We start from the raw sequence: 18,348 nt of genomic DNA, 5'->3' as shown, positions 1-18,348 counted from the left end.
CAGGATAAAAAATGACAATAATGTACTATCATACGTTCTACTAAAGGACATGGAGCATGAACCTACTAAATATCCGATAATCATTGACGTTGTTGAGGCAGAAATATATAATACATCCATCATAGTGCCAGTCAATGCGCATTCCGGCAGTGAGATGTTTACATTGCAAGACATGGCATCAAACATATGCAAAGCATCAAATGAAAAAATGGGTCACCTTTGTGACACTGAAGTCACAGTTGTGTCTATCATGAATGCTAGAAAGGTAGAAGAAGGAAGGGTGTTCCGTGATAAGGATGTTTTGAAAATGAGCCTGTCATTTTTTGCCATACAGAGCATGTTTTAGTTTATGGTTGAATGGTCCGATAAGAGAGAATAAGTTATACAGAGCATGTTTTAGTTTATGGTTGAATGGTCCGATAAGAGAGAATAAGTTGTGCAGTGTTCCAATGGTGGATGTAGTTGGATATGTAGAGCTTCGATATGAGATAAAACAGATCTATTTAAGATTCGAAAGATTGTTAGTCACACATGTACATCAAATGTAGTATAGGATCATATAGGCAAATGTCATCTAAGGTTGTGTCGTCTACAATTAAGTACAAGTACACATCGTCCCGTACTATAAATACACCAAAGAACATATACAGTAACATGTTGAATACTTATTATGTTTATTTGAGTTACTCAAAAGCTTGTAGATCTCGCGAGCAAACTTTGAAAATGATTAGGGGTGACCCAGCCGAGTCAGTTGGTAAGTTGCCAAACTTCTTCTACATGCTCCGACAGAAAAATCCTGGTACGATCATAGAAATAGAGGTTGATAGTCACAGTAAGTTCAGATATTGATTTATGGCACTAGGTGCATCAATACGGGGATGGGAGCATTGTAGACCGGTGATTGTTGTTGATGGTAAATACTTGAATGGTAAATATGGAGGTACACTTTTCACAGCATATACACAAGATGCAAATAATAGTATATTTATTCTTGCTTTTGGAATTGGAGACAATGAGAACGACAAATCTTGGAGATGATTTTTCGATAAGATGAAGAAAGCATATGGAAACAGAGAAGAGCTGTGTTTTGTGTCGGACCGTCACCCCGGTATAAAGAATGCAATAGAACATGTGTATTCGGAAGCCTGTCACGGTATTTATTCTTACCATTTGTTGCAAAATCTAAAATATATTATGGAAATCCGGCCAAAACATTACACAAGCATTCAATTCGGCTGTCCGTGCTTACACGCTAGAAGAATATGATTATAACATGTCTTTACTGACTACGATGAATAAGAAGATAATTTCTTACCTGGTAGTGTAATTAATCTTATATCATTTTACATACATATAAATGGTCACTTATGGTATTTACATAATGAATTTAATGATTGATTTAAGTTTGCAGGTTGATGTTGGACTTGAAAAGTGGTCATGCTACAATGACATCAAACATTGTGGAACCGATCAACGCGATCACGAAGGCAGCCAAAAATTATCCTTTTGTATCCTTGCTAGACTCATTACGGCAAACCATACAATCGTGGTTTTGTAGACACAGGGATGATGCACATGGAACTTTCACAAAGTTGTCGAGCAAGTACGAGAAATAGATTAGGAAAATGAGCATGAATTTGAGAAACTTGAGGGTAATTTTTTATATTTTAACATTGAGATGTATATGTGACCCAATGTAAGTGCTAGTAACTTGAACTGTAATGTATCAAATCTGATGTGACCTGTTTTGTGATTCTGTGACCTGGTTGGTAAACTAAGTTTGACGCTCCATATTCTGTTTCATAGCTATCTGTGAATGGAACAAATTTGTGTAACCTGATATATAAATCTGTGACCTAAGTGATGTGGTATGTGATGTAACTGTGTATTCTTTGTCCACTTTTTATTTTGATGCATGTCTATCTGCCAAATGAGGCATGGACCGCATATGTAACATGCTTCCTGAATCTATAAATGAACATAGGGATATGAGTCATTCATGCGTGACCAACACGTTGGAGTATATGTGACCTATATTCAACTACATGTGACCTGACTGTTGTTATATGGACGCAGGTATCTCCTTCAAACCAAACAGTGTTTTCTGTCAGCAACGAAAGGTCAACGTTTGTCGTCAATATTCAGCAACGAACATACACTTGCAGGATTTTACAAGTTGATTTGTTACCGTGTCCACATACTTTGGCTGTAATTGCAAACACAAGAAAAGATCCATATGATTATCCTTCCTATTATTACACAAGAGATGCGTACTTGAATACATACCAAGATTCTGTATATCCAGTTGGAAATCAAGAGGAATGGACAGTGCCAGAAGAAGTACAGCGAGAAATAGTGTTACCTCCTAACCAGAAGAGGAGTTGTGGAAGACCTACAGAGAAAAGAAAGAGATTATCCAGAGAAGGGAGATCGACGGCAAAATGCGGATGTTGTGGAGGACAGGGTCACAACCGTAGGAGATGCTCCAGCTTAGCTCCATTACGCTAAAATGACCGATAGAATACATACAAATTTTCATAGATAGGTGATATTCTTTTAAGGATAATGTTCATTTTAAATAGTCTCTTTAAAGAATGCATTCAAATTGATCAACTTACAGTTAATTGTCTATCAACTTTGGAGTCAGAATAATAATTTTAGGAGATTTGGACTATATATGTAACCTGATACCAAATCTGTGACTTGTGTGCTCTGACTTGTGAGGTTTGACATGCCGTCTGAAAAAGTTACCTGATTTGTGAATATGTAACCTGAAATGAGAATATGTGACCTGAAGTGTGGACACATACAGGTTACATAAATCCTAACATCTGTAACCCATGTGCTATGACATGTGAAGTGTCGTATGAAAGGTATGTGTGACGTGATATGTAAATCTGTGACCAAGTTTAGAAACCAACTGTGACTTGTCTGTTGTACCATATGACATATTTCACCGACTACGTGACGCTGTTAGAAATAAAGAATATGTATTATTTATACAATTTATATAAAAATAGCATTAAAATATAATCGAAGATGGATAAATTATGAACCTAAACACATTAATATCCTTTACTGCAAATCAAAGATTACGAGTTACAATTCATTACATGAACCTCTATTGACCAGACACATGCAATGTTCATAACATTTACAAACTAAATCCTTATCTTCACTAACAAATCTAAAGCCACTTTTCATTCTATAACAAGCACTTCCCCTGTCGTAGGCATCACTTTCTTTGTGTAAACATCTCAGTGTTTGTAGAGCAGCGTAGCAATATTCATTCTGAACTTGCTGGCATCAAACTTCTGGGGAATGGAACATTTACCACCACGGATAAGATACAACGCATATAACACCACGAATATTCCGCAATCATGACTACAGAACATATTACAGACTGTTATGAATGAATCCATCAAAAGGATATACGCATTGTAAATCTTGGTCACAAACTTATCCATTTGTTTGCTAAAGGAGTGTGTCATCGATGATCACTTTCAATTCTTTGGCTTCTAGCTCATGATAATCAGGATCCCTATTTGAAATTCCTAGGGTATTCATTAAAGCAGGCAATACTTTTACGTACGGCTCAATACCTTGCAAAACCTTCCAATCACGGTAAGATTTACCTGTCGAGTTGAACACAGTCAAGGGATAACTTCTGAATTGTAACAGGCCAAGCATCTACTGTGCTTTGTTAGTGGGTATGATCGGCATGAACACATAGTTAACATCGACCCAGGGTGAGCTAAAAGAGAGGTTGTGACCTATTGCAACATCAAGCAGGCTCGACTCTGACATCAAAACATTTGGGTCCTTTATGAAGGCAGGAAAAATGTCTTTTATTTTAATCTGGAACCATGAGTTTGTAGTAGTGGCTTTGTATTTCACATTTTTGCCAAGTTTTGCTATCTGGCGAATGAAGTAGAAGCAGGTATCCATGTGCTGTTTCAATGAGAAGAAAATATATAAGCATTACGTACTCTAGATTGGATACGAATATAAAATGTGACTTGTTTGTGAATATGACTCTGTAACTATTTACAATATGAAATGTGACATGTTTGTATCATCTCTGATACTCTTCTTAACGAGTATGAAAGAAATTAGAATTCTAAAAAAAGTAATGTAACTTAATTGAGTGGGTAAACATAATCGTATCGCACCACTCAATGATTACTCCGAATTTATAAGCTCATGCAACCAGGTCTTATGACCTACTGGGAATGAATTAATTAGAAAAGCAAGCTTGATGGCATCATCTTCCTCGCTAAACTTTTTCCTATGACTGACACTAAAGGTTACATGTGTTTTGTCAAACTGTGTATTGAGTAAATCTTGACAGATAGGTACAAAATGCACTTATTTGTTTTTTGGTTTGAACCCATCTGGAACCAATCCATGAAGGCCGATTTGTCAACCTCGTCAACATTGTCTTGGTAATCCTCGAAAACGACAACATTATTATCGTGTTTGAATAATTTCCCTCTCTCCTGTCCGACAACAAAAGGAGACTGCAATACCATCGATGACTTTAAAACCTTCTTAACTGGTAATTTCGAGGTTGGATCCCTGTATGTTATTGCAGTAGGTTATAAAATAGATTGAAAATACGGTACATGAGCTGTCTGTGGCATAATTTGTATGTGGTTTGTCACCTATACATGTGACTTGGTCTGAATGTGTCTGTGATATGTGACATATGATTGGAAGATAGTTTGGAAGAGTGTATGGCCTGTGACCCATAAATATAACGTGGTTTGGAATGTATGTTATCCGTGACCTATGGATAGGACATGAGATGAAGGAATCTGTGATTTGTTACCTACTAATGTGACATGATTCGAAACTGTGTTTAATCTGTGACCTATGAATGGGACATGGTTTGAAGGTATCTGTGCTCTGTGATCCATGACTGGAACATGTGTTGGTATTGTGTATGATCTGTGACCTATGAAAGGGAAACCTATGAAAGGGACATTATTTGGAATGTCAGTGAAATGTAACCTATGAATAGGACATGATCTGAAGTGTGTGTGATCTGTGACCAAATAATATAACATGGTTTGGAAGTATGTGTGATTTGAGATCTACAACTATTGGAACATGTAAATACCCCATTCTCTACATTCTTTGTTGTGGTCACCACATCAAATATGATGGAATCTACCCTCTTCTGAGTTTCCTCTGAATCCAAAACAATGGGTGGGGTGAATTCAATCCCCAAATCAAATGATGGTAGCTCAAGGAAAAAGAGAAGATCATCACTTGGGTCTATTTTGCCCTTCCCTTTTCTGTTGATGTTTGATACTACGTTTTCCACCTATATGTTGAATGAAAAATGTCAAAATGAACTATGTTATTTTATAGAAATGTAAAATATATCAAGTGACTACCTCCTGAGCCTTTTCAAATCCCCCAGCCCCATGATGTTCTTGATCACCAACTCCAGGAGCTTTTTTTTGTCCTACTCCATGCTCGCTTGTCCTGTCACCAGACCGTCTAATGATCTTGTCCATTGCACTGGATATCATTATTGACATAGACTCAAATAGAAACTGCATGTTCGTCCGAATATCCATCAGGTTACTTTTAATACAGACTTGCATTTGAATAATGTCATCCATTTTGTTAGTCTTCCATTCGTTCAAAGATGACATATGTGACTTGATGTCTTCAAGCTCCATTTTTAACACTTTATTATCTACCTGGAGTTCGGATACTTGCACACGCAACACCTCAAAAGCCTGGTAAAAATGAATAACTGATTATTATATGTTGCTTGCAACATATCTGTGACCAACCATCAACATACAATGCACATTGGTCTATCTGTGACCTGATGTGTATGAAATGTGACATAGGAAATATTGATGTGTGACCAATGATGGAAATATTGAGAGCTGACTAAAATAACAACTTACGTCATCCCTTTGTGCCCCATGAGATTGTGGCTCCTCTTGAGAATGAGCGGTTGTAGGACCTTCAACAATCGGGGATTTTCCACGGGCGGATGGCTCCTGCCGTCTTGGAGGAGGAGCAACAAAATCGTCGTCATCATTTGAATAGTGAGCTTGTCCAATATTACTGTCCATCAATGGTAGGACTGATGGAACCGACTTCCCGCTAGTACCGGCATCTTCAATAGACCTCTCCGTCCTGCGCTTGGTTCTTCTTCGGCTCTCAGTTGAGAACGTCGGCTAGATCGGCTTGTTGTATTGGACTCCGTTCATGTATGGCATCGCCATTTCACTTTCCAATGGTTCCAAGTTACAAATCACAATCTACAATACAATATGTTGTTTATATGAATGCAAAGTCAAAAATTCAGTATTAATTGCATTACGCTTACTGGAACTTTACCTTAGGATTGGAGAAGCAGTCAGGTCCTTCCAATTTGGCAGTTGATGGTTGCTCATTTGCCATCCAATTTACAATGCGGGGATGCACTCTCGATATCCTGGTGACCACGATGCCCTCAAGACTGGGAAAAGTCTCGTATATCTATGCTTGGAAGGCTACAAGCATTCCTCGTAGCCTATAGTGTGGGTCCTCCTGTTGAGTCCGTCTCTCAATGCACCCAGAGTAATTTGGAATAGCAGCTTGCCCCATGGAAAACTGTTCATTTCATTAAAGTCCTTGACAAGAACAAACAGGAAGTGGTCGACAACCTTCTTGTAGTCACAGGGAAAGAGATGCCAGTTAGAAAATATAAAACCCCGAACATTGCAACGTCATTGTTTGGTAAGGCTTCAACCAGATCGAGATCAGGCATTTGGCATGCAGACAGAAATGTGTCCTTCACATCTTCATGTGTGACAGTATCTACTTGTGAAAAGTATTTGGCCTTCAACTTTGACTGCCTATTTTCAAAAACCTCAGTATCTGTATCGCCTGAACATCTCAGTCCTGTGACCAAACATAACTCAGATATAGAGAACCTGACGTATCTCCCGGAAACATAAAACCATATTTCTTCCTCATTTGGATGATGAACCTGCCTTAGAAGGAAGTAGTGAATCAACTGTAATTGAATCACTATTTCATAGCAATCCAAGAAGTGGGCAAAGCATGTGCCCCTCAATATCTGTTTTTGGCTTTAGCTTAATTTTAATTGTATAGTAGTGAGAACACCCTTGTACACAAAGGTGGTAATCTTGCCAGGATACCAACTTTTTTCAGGTATTTTAAAGTGTCAAACCTACATAAAGTGTTAATAATAGTAAAATTGTTAAGTACCTGTACAGTAATTCAGAGACAGAAAAGGAAATACATTTAGGTGATATGGTCACATATAAGTTAAATTCAGGTCACATATATGTAATTGGTCACATATGGACATCATATTACTAATGCACATCATCAACCATATTAACAGTCAGCTCACAGGCATACAAAGTCTTTTCATTCAGGCCACATATTCTCAACAGGTTTCAGTCACATTCTCAACCCTGTTAAGAATTATAAGTAACAACTTTTACATAAATTTTCAAGTGATCATGCGGCCCATTTCATAGCCCACCGTGAACCACATGTCCTATGAAGCAAAGATCATGCAACATCAAGCTGAGGACACTCTTACCAAATGTTATTAAACATGAGAACCCAGACATACATTTTTCATTTGTTTTTAAATTTGGTTTGGTCTTCAATCATTATAGCCACAACTGTGATGGAAAGCAGTAGATGTATATATGAGTGTCTTTGCATTGAGAATACTTGGTCACTTATAGGTGAAATGGTCACACGCTTGGTCACATATAGGTGAAATGGACATCGTATGGCTAAAAACACATCATCAACCATGTTAATAGTTGGGTCACAAACATACAAAGTCTTTTCACTCAGGTCACATATTCACAACAAACTTCAGTCTCATTCACATATTAAGATCACATTCAGAGCCCAATCTCCATTACAGTAAGGTCACATGCAATCATATCCATATGCATTTACGTCACAGATTCCCAATGTATGCTTATTTGTGAATAGACAATAGATTATTCGTAACATCGAAAACGAAAAATCAAATGAACAAACATTCTATGTTCAAAATGGTAAACTCTACCCCATTCCAATGACGGAACGAATTCAACAGATTTCAAGGTCACAGATCTTCAATACATCTTCAATACATGTTACCCAATGATTATTCAATCAATACCCGTCACTTAATGTATTAACAAAACATAAAAATCAACATACCATGTTCGATTGGACTTTTCGCAAGGTCACAGACAACGCCGCATACTTTTTCATATGGGATTTCGTTGGGCTTTCCTCATGCTTCCTCTTTCCTCTCTTTTCTGGCATGGCATGGATTTTTATCGCCTTGGGTTTAGTCATTTTTTTTGTCGACCATAAAGTGGGAAGTTTTATGATAGAATGACGGGGTACAGGAAAAATGTACTCAGTTCACTTTGGGTATGTGACGAAAATTATTTCCTTGACAGACCGGAGCGGGATAACTAACCGGAGATATTCGTGAGGTTCGTAACTGCCGGAGTAGTTTATCACAGATCGTGGGGAAAGGTTTGGGGCAGTTTTTCTCGTTTCGTAAGAAAAGGAAGAAAGATAGATTTGAAGCACGTTAACAACGGAACCACGCATGTTTTAAATAATTAGTTTTTTTTAATCTAATACCGGATACTTGACTAGAAAAGTTGGGCCCATGATTTATACACAATGAACTTAAAAACCCTGGCAGGGTGTAATTTCCTCAAATTTAATAGTAGAGGGAAAACATCTTAATTCCAAATTGGGCCCATAAGGCCATTCCCAAAAAAGGATGATGAGACGAACAATACTCATTGCGATGCTATGATGTACGATGGATTTCGGCTATTTTAAGATTTGAAAACTGATTTTTAAAGTTTTGGCGCTATTTTTTTCATTTAGTTTATTTTGGGTTTTATTTTTTCAATTTCAGTTTGTTTAAACTTTGTTTTCACTAATTTTAGTTGTTTTCAACTACATTTTCATTTTACCCTTATAAATAAGGGGTTATTTCATTTTTTATTATTATCATTCATTAATAAACTTCGCAAGTTTATTTTTCTTCATGATTTGGCGGATTCCAAATTTCTTATTTTTAAGGTCTTCACTTGAATTCATTATTTCCCGCTGCATCATTGTATCTTTATTTGGAGATAATATCTTACTTTCCTGAATTTTAATATACACTCCCTTTTATGGATGGGACTCATTTTCTGCTAGCCCAACAAATTAAACATGTTGAAAGAGGGATAGCTAGACCAAATTAATGTTGCGTTAGGTGGTTGAAAAAGATTGATTTCATTGGACATTTCATAAGACGTACTTTTGGATTGAAAGAGCGATGGCAAAAAAGAATTCATGTAACTGCCCCAAGTTTAGTTGGAATAAGATTGCGTAATATTGTATTTCGTAATTTGCATATGGTCGATAATTCTCTTGTTTATTGTTTATTCTTAGTTAATTGGCTAGTTTAACCTCTTTAATTGCCATAATGTGGACAATCTTCTTGCTTTTGTTATGCTAAATGAAACTCTCTGTTAAAGGCTTGCACTTTTGGTATTAAAGGTCTGGAAAATCACCTGCCAGTAGTTGATCTACAACTTAGTGAATTTTGAAAATCTGAGATGCCCCTAAAAGTTTGTACTTGAATTATTCTTTCAATTGGACAGTTTGGAGACAGAAATCTTAGCACAAATAGTTTAGGGAAAAATTCATTTCTAAGAGGGTAGGTATACCCTTTTTCAAAATTAAGAAAAATGGTTTAAAATTTCAAAAATCAGATTTTTTTAAATTTATTTATAAATTAATTCATTAAATATATATTTTATTAATTAAATATATTTAGGTCGCAATTTTTTGTCACAGTTATCTAATAAATCAATCACAAATTAATTTTTAGTCACAAATTATCAAATTATTGGCTGCAACTTATTTTTCAGTCACAAATCGAAAATTTTATAGGTCAGAATATTTTTCACTCACAAATTCAAAAATTTTAATAGGTCACAGATTCAAATTTTTTATTAATTATAACTCATTTACTCATTACAAATTATTGGATTAATTGGTCACAATTAATTTTTCGATCACAATTTAATCAATAGTTAGTCACAATCGGAAGTCACAGTCACAATTTTTAGGTCACGGTTAATTTTTAAATCACGCCTTAATTAATTGTGAGTCACTATTAGGGGCGACACTCACAATTTTCAGGTCACATATCCAACTATTAATTACAATCAATCAAATAATTGGTCCAAGCATTCAATTCCATCCCACCTCGACCACCGCCACCACATAAACATCAAATCCGTGGAGATCCGCGACCACCACCAACATCACAACCACACTACCCAAACATCACCAAAACCATACCATAGCCGCCACCGCAACTGCCCAATCCAATTTCATCTCCCAGATCACCGTCGATTTCGTCACTGCAGCAGATCCCAGATCTTAACGACACCACCACAAAATAGATCCAAAACCACCATAACTATCCACCACACTGCCACCGCCTGCATCACATCCAAAAACAAAAAAAAATCAACTACAACAACCACCACACCTCATGCCACCATTGCCGCACACACACCACACCCACGCACACACAAATGCTGCAGTAGCGGTCGCAATGCTATTGCGAATGGCAGAGACGACGAACAGCATTGTCACGACGCTATCGTTCGTAGCAACATCGATCGGCGATGTTGTAGTGATGCTCGACAGCCTCCATTCCAGTAGCGCGGGCCAGAGCAGCTCCTCCATCATCAACGATTTTGAGAGAGAAGACATGGAAAACGAAGAGAGAGAAGCAGCTCTTCCATCCCCCGTCACCGGCGATTTTGAGAGAGAAGTCTTGGGCACGAAGAGAGAGAATGAAATTCATATCAGATTAAGGTTTGGAATATTAATAGATTGAAAGAATCCTGATTTTTGAAATGTTAAAACATTGGCCTGCTTTTAGAAATGTGGATTTTTAATGCAGGGTTTTGTGTAATTTCCACAATAGTTAAACATGTGATTTAAATGCTCCTTTTTGCCTTGGCCCGTTATGAGAACAATGAGCAGCATTATATATCAGAAGCCTCCCCTTGCCCCCTTTCCCCCCTCTCACTCTTTTAATTTTTTCTAGACCTTTTTAAAAATAAATAAATAAATTCTCACCTTTTGGATGTTGGTTAAGAGGTTATCAATTACTACTTGTTTCCTAAACTAATTAGAGAAATGAAGACTCTGAGACTGAAAAAGACTGACCACCACGAAAATTTGCAAATCGAAAAGCTTGAGGCAGAGGTCGAAGCTGAGTGCTTGAATCTTGCTAATGGGTACTATGAGATCGAGGACATACGCACTGCATGGTTGCAAAGGGTGTTCGTAGGCTATGGGCAAAGGGTGTTCAAGGGCAAGCCTTTATTCAACATAAATAATTAAAGCTTTTGCTTCACCTGAGGACAGATCTAAGGCAAAATCCACGGCCATGGTAATAAACAAAATTTGGGAGCTTTTGGTTTGGTTCTATGAGTTTTGGGAAGTATAGTTTTGCTTGAGCCATTGGTGAAATATTTAAGTCTTTGGAAGCTATGCTGGTGGAAGCGTTCATTTGGCGATGGAAGAACATGGGGTGAACCAATGAACCTCTCGACGATGCCATCTTTGTAAAGTTTGATGATTGGAGAGATGTAGGTGAGATCCTCTTTGGTGGTGTCTAAAGCCATAGCAGTGTGATCGACAGATATAGAATCAATAGATAGTATTAGACCCCTGTTTGTTTTTCCATTCTTTCAAATCTTTTTTTCTTCATGCTCATTTTTAATCGAATTTACTCAATAAAATATCATACACGTAAATTTAAAATTTTCCCCTACTTTTTAATTCACATTCTTCAAAATTCACCATTCAAAACAATGTTTTTTTCCAAAAAAATGACTACCAAATACGGGACGTACACAGAGATTTTGAGTTGGGGGCACAATTAAATTCTATACAAATTGAATACTTTGTTCATGATTTTTGAATGATTCATATTTGACCTGAGAAAATGCAGATTTACGTTTAAACAACAATTTTTCATTAAAATTTTGCTCATCGTTTTTATTTATTTGATTTTGAATAATCATTTTATTAATATTTTATTCATCACAAGAAAATGCATATTTATATTTAAAAAAAATTGTGTATTTGATACAAACAATCAATTTAAGTAATCGAAAAAAAAAACATATAACCAATATTTAATACTAATAATCAGTCAAATAAGCACAATCCGTTAAATATAAGTTACATTTTATATAATCAGTTTAGACATATTATTTACATAAATATGATAGGAGAAAATGCAAATTTATATTCTAATTAATTGAAAATTTGATTGGAAAGTGAAAATTTGTAACAGATGTGATAATTTTAGAGAAATTATAAAGAAATTTTAAAAAATTAGAAAAGTTAAGATTTTGATAAAAGGCTTGAGGCAGAGAGAGATAGATCTAGAGAAATGAGAGAAAATATAAATATATTGCGATTTTGCCCCTATATGGTGGGGTTTAAAATAAGTTTTTAAGTAAATTTTAAGTAATCCACAGATCTCAACCGATGACAAACAGGACTTTATCCAAAAAAAAAAAAAAAAATATAATAATAATAATAATAATAATAATAAAAAAGAAAAAACAAGAAAATTTCAAAAGTTGACCCCTTAGGTCCACCCATGACCAAATAGGGGATAGATTTGTGCACTTCACATAACATTTGTCGAAGTGAAACTATACGCGCCTAAAGATTCTTGTCGAACTTGACTTGTTTTTTTTTTTTTATAGTATTTTTATAGTTAAAAATTCTTAATCCAAATTCTAAGAAAAATCATAGGGGCCCATAAAAAGGTTGCATTGTAAACAATGAATTTTGAGGGTTTAAGTTGATTGGTTTGCCTACATGAATGCTATCGATGTGTTAAATTGAATAATTTTACTGCTATCTCATTTTTGATTAAACAGATACTATTTCTATCATTTTTTTTAATTTCTATCCTTTTTTTGTGGTTGTCTTTTTTTTTTTTTTTGAATTTTTTTTCTTTTTTTTATTGTTTGTCACTTTTTAAGTTTTTTTGTTACTTTTCTAAAATTCGTCTCTTTTGTTTTTTTTTTTTTAAATGGTCACTTTTTCTATTTTTGTCACTTTCTTTGTCCTGAATTTTTGTCACTTTTTCGAATTTGTATCACTATTTGAATTTGTCAATTTTTTTTTTAAATTTCTATCATTTTTTTTGAGTGTCTCTCTTTTTTCTTTTTTATCAATTTTTTAATTTTTTTTGAATTTATATCCCTTTTTTGAGTGTATATCACATTTTTTAAGTTTAGTCCCTTTTTTTTTTTTTTATCGCTTTTTTTTTTTTAATGTTTGTCACTTTTTTCCCCCCAAGGCATCTAGTTTTCGTTAGTTCATTTGAAATTCTTTTTAACTATATCTATTTTTTTTTCTTTTTGTAGTTTTGAGATTCAATAATCCCTCAACAATATTGGTTTAAATTAAAAGTTCACATGCAGGTAATTTGTAATAGAACAATATACAATATTCGGTTAAGCTTTTATTTTGCGTATAAAGAATTTCTTCAACTAATGTTTAGATGTTATTTTTATTTTTTATTTGTGATGTGAATTAAGGTATCATGATAGAGAAAATAATTAAGGATCTTATATAAAACGACATGCTGTATCACTTATAATTAAGCAGAGACATTTTTTAATTTGAAAACTTTGAAAAGATCAACATTTAGAATCTGGCCGGCCTGATATATTTTATATGCACATCGATTACTCATTTTATGTAGATTGATTAGTGATGTTATATTATATTTAATAATTGTCAATTATGAAATAGGTACGAAGTAAATATCAATTAATATATTTTTGTCTGTTAATATAGAACGTAATTAATACGGCCATTGATTGATTATATTATTTTAACATGATACATCAGGTTATTTGTCTTCCCTTTTCAAAAGCTAGTGAAAAATCAATTTTCCTGAAATTTAAGGTATTTAAAAGCGATCAGCTGGAGAGTTTGGCTCGATTTGTTGGTGATGGAGAAAGAAAAGAAAAAAAAAATCTATTTGAAATGACTAGGAAAATACTAAGCCATTCCCCTTCCTTTCTTGCACATTATCCAACTCCTAGTCAATCTAGCAACATGTACATTATAGTGTACAATAATTAGCGAGAAAATTTTCTTTTTACTATTTATAATTTTAGTCCCTATAAAAAGTAATTTGAAGTGAAAGATAAATAAATTAAAAGATAGAGAGAAAATATAATTTTTTTTAACAAAATCAAAAATAACAAAGCCTAAACCAAGTCTAAATCTAAAAACCCATGACATACCCACTCTATTTGCCTCCATAAATTTTCACCAAAAATTCTTCCCGCTTTTTGACTTAATTTCATCATCGACTACTTCCAATACGTAATTAATTCAATTTGCTTACCCTTAAAATTTCTTTTGGATCCCATGTTGCAATCCCAATCTCTTCGATTACAAACCAACATAAAATAATCCGTATATTCACGCATGTATAGATTTTTTCACATTGCATTTTATCATTTTGTATCCCACACTTATACAACGTATTCTAGATAAGAACTATTGTTTAAATGAAAGACTTGGTTGACCATCGGAAATTGGTTCTTATAAGTCAAGAGTCCCAATACTAAAGCATAGCAATTTAGTTCAATACAAACTGCAGTTATGAGTTCTAGAATATGGCTTGCTTTCATTTTCCTAAATTTGAAAAACTTCTTAGCTGCGGTTAAATCTCAGGATCCTCGATGTATCAACAGTGGTAATTACACAAGTACTAGCATGTACAAGACAAATCTCGATACCCTCTTCTTGTCTCTCTCTTCTTTAATTGATGGCAATGGATTTTAGAGTGCGTCAATTGGATGAAATTTCGATAGAGTAAATGCAATGGCACTCTATAGAGGCGACGTTCAGCTCAAAACATGTCGTAGTTGTATCAATAATGCTACGGAAGCCCTCTTACAGTCCTGTACTTACCAAAAACAAGCGATGTTTTGGGCAGAGGATGGTGATTACATAGTACGCTACTCGAATGAGACAATATTTGGAAAACTTGCAACTGACCCCCACAATGCGAGGTATACAAGATTGGAATCCTCAATTTTGAAAGAGTTCAACAGGGATTTGAGAACATTATTGGATAATATCAGCAGCCAGGCTGCTTATGGTGGAGCTTCCAAGAAGCTTGCCGCTGCCAATGCGACTGCTTCCGATCTTTTGACACTTTATGGACTAGTACAGTGCACTCCTGATTTAAGCTCAGCTGATTGTAGTGATTGCTTAATCCAGGTTTCTAAGATTATACCACAATGTTGCAATGGGAATCAAGGATTCCTAGTATATTGCCCCAGCTGCATTCTTCGCTACGAAACCTATTTGTTTTATAATGCTACTTCTCTGCTGGCACCACCACCACCACCACCAATGTCACTACCAAACTCGCCACTACCAACCCCAGCACCAGCACCAATGTCACTACCAACACCGCCGCTATCGGCACCACTAGGTGAGAAAATACTTGACTTCTATATATGCCATGTGTGCAATTCACTCATCACCGTACAGTTAAGAATGGTTTTTTAATCTTATCGAATGACATTAATGACATGTTTGGACACTACTGAATACTATTAAAGAAAAAAATGTTCATTAAACTATCTAATCCTTCCAAACCTTTCCTAGAAAAATGTTATATTTGATTAAACTAACATAAAAAATCAAAGCAAAAATCTGAAAGATACATTGATGCGATTTTATTCTGAATATTGCAGGAAAGGATGAAAATACAACTCAAACTATCATTATTACTATTGTTCCAATTATTGTGGGTCTAATAGTTGCTCTTTACATTGGTATCTTCCTAAGATTTAGACAAAATCAAAAATATTAAAGTATTGTTGAATCCCTATACTATGACTTCTATATTATTAGAGCCACAACAGACAATTTCTCCGATGCTAACAAGCTCGGGCAAGGTGTATTTGGCATTGTTTACAAGGTACGTAATTATTAAAGTATTGTTGCACTATATATGAGTAGAACGTTTCTACATAATAAAGTAACTCAAATATCCGCTTAGAATATTGGTCCAAACTATTCACTGATGAGGAGTTTCATTAATATTTTACTTGCTAAAATTTAATTTCAGGAAAAACTTGTAAGTGGACAAGAAATAGCTGTGAAAAGGTTGTCCATGAATTCGAGGCAAGGTGATCTCGAATTTAAGAGTGAGGTCTTGTTAGTGGTGAGTCTTCAACACAGGAATCTAGTAAGGCTCTTAGGTTTCTCTTTAAAAGGAGGCGAGCGGCTTCTTATAAATGAATTTGTCGAGAATGAAAGTCTTGACCGTTTCTTATTTGGTAATAGCCTATTTGAAGTAAATACAACAAATTGCTTATAGGTGTAACTGCTAGTCATTTTAATCATAATTGTTGTCTTTGATTCCTCACAACATCATATGCCTATTTGAACTTGTAGATCCAATCAAGTGTCCAAATTTGGATTGGAATAGATGCTATAAAATCATAAGGGGCATTGCTAAGGGAGTTCTTTATCTACACGAAGACTCTCAATTCAAGATCATACACCATGATCTTAAAGCCGGCAACATCTTATTAGATGAAAAAATTAATCCCAAAATATCATATTTTGGCATGGCGAGGTTATTCGTCGAAGATCAAACTCATGGCAGTACTAGTAGGATAGTAGGAACTTAGTAAGATTTCGTAGAAAAATGCTTGATCTCATAGGATTATTGTTATGCATGAAAAGAAAAAAAAGAAGTATTGCCAAAAATTTATGTATCATATTAAACATATTTGTATATGTTTCCATATATTGGTAGCTGATTATAGACCTCCAAACTCACCATTGCAGTGGATATATGGCACCTGAGTACGCATTTCATGGACAATTCTCCAGTAAATCAGATGTCTTCAGCTTTGGCGTCGTAGTTCTAGAAATCATAAGTGGTCAAAAAGCTAATAGTTTCCAAAATGGGGAGAACGTGGAGGGCCTCCTAAGCTGTGTAAGTAAAAATAAGTCTCGTTCATCATTTTGAAGAAAGCAATGATAATTTTGAATATTGTATTATTAAAAGTGTCAGATTCGCATAGGCTTGGAAAAATTGGCATGAAGGAACAGTAGCAAATGTAATAGATCCCACGTTGAGGACTTCTTCATGATCTTTGCAAGACATTATGCGATGCAATCATATTGGTTTGTTATGTGTTCAAGAAGATGCAGTTAACAAACCTACAATGACTTCAATAGTTCTTATGCTCACTTGCCTTTCTACAACTCTACCAATACTTTCACAGCCTGCTTTTTTTGTGTCTTGTAGCTTTGATCCGAAAATTTCGCTTCTTCGAGACCTCAAAACAATACCATCACACAGACTGTCATCTAATTCTGCTTGTTTGTCAATAAATGATGCTACAATGAGCGACTTATATCCTCGATAATGTCCAAGAATATACATATTCATTATTGTAAAACACTCTATATTTTGTCTTTACTAATAAATTGGATTTATCTTGCAAGCACACTTGCTCATTTTTCTAGATATATAATATTATGGCTCGATGCTTAGAAATAACACACAATATACTGTGAATAGTTTGTTAAGAATGGACATAAGCAGTTCTACATATAGGGTAATAGTAGAATGAATATAAAATCTATATTCTGAAATAAAAACAAAGTAAATAACTTACTTGAAACAATAAAACAAACCACAAAAATAAAATACGCAGGACGAATATGGTAAACTGAGGCTAGATTTCGACTTTATCTTTTAGGACGATTATGCTCCGTCCAAGTGCTTACGTATGTTAGCAATCGTCTTCCAAGATACAACAACCTTCTTCTTGTTTAGAAGCAATTCAAGTAACAAGAATGATGAACTCGAAATATATGTTATGTACTCTCTAAATGAAAAGAAATTTTGATGTAGAAATCTTTAAAAAAGAATGAATATAATGTTTATGAACGATATGAATTATGCAAAACATGGAGGCCTATCTACAGGAAGTCAAAAGTTGTGTTCGAAGCAACACAACTCATAGACACCACCTTTTTTGAACAGACATAACTTTTTTTCCAGAAAACCTGCTCAAGTACCATGTCTTTACACAGAAAACCACTTGAGCCTTCAACGGGCACTCGTCTAGCACCTCAATTCTACTTGAGTGCCGATTGGAATTTATATATATATGACCTAGATCCATGTCTCAAGGATGATATTAATAAACAAGTCATAGCGTACTT

The 18,348-nt window shown here is 34.9% G+C and overlaps 1 protein-coding gene and 1 pseudogene across 1 annotated transcript; both read left to right on the top strand.

The window, feature by feature from the left end:
- Positions 1–1,625: 1,625 nt before the first annotated feature.
- On the top strand, positions 1,626–2,508 carry LOC111368273. The gene is made up of 2 exons (XM_022989512.1): positions 1,626–1,652; positions 2,077–2,508. The coding sequence occupies exons 1-2, from the start codon at positions 1,626–1,628 to the stop codon at positions 2,506–2,508; spliced, it is 459 nt and encodes a 152-aa protein (XP_022845280.1).
- Positions 2,509–14,745: 12,237 nt separating this feature from the next.
- On the top strand, positions 14,746–17,543 carry LOC111368271 (annotated as a pseudogene).
- Positions 17,544–18,348: the final 805 nt, after the last annotated feature.

The sequence above is a fragment of the Olea europaea genome, chromosome 19, assembly GCF_002742605.1.
Source record: "Olea europaea var. sylvestris chromosome 19, O_europaea_v1, whole genome shotgun sequence".
NCBI lineage: Eukaryota > Viridiplantae > Streptophyta > Magnoliopsida > Lamiales > Oleaceae > Olea > Olea europaea.
This window is presented reverse-complemented; position numbering and strand designations above follow the sequence as displayed.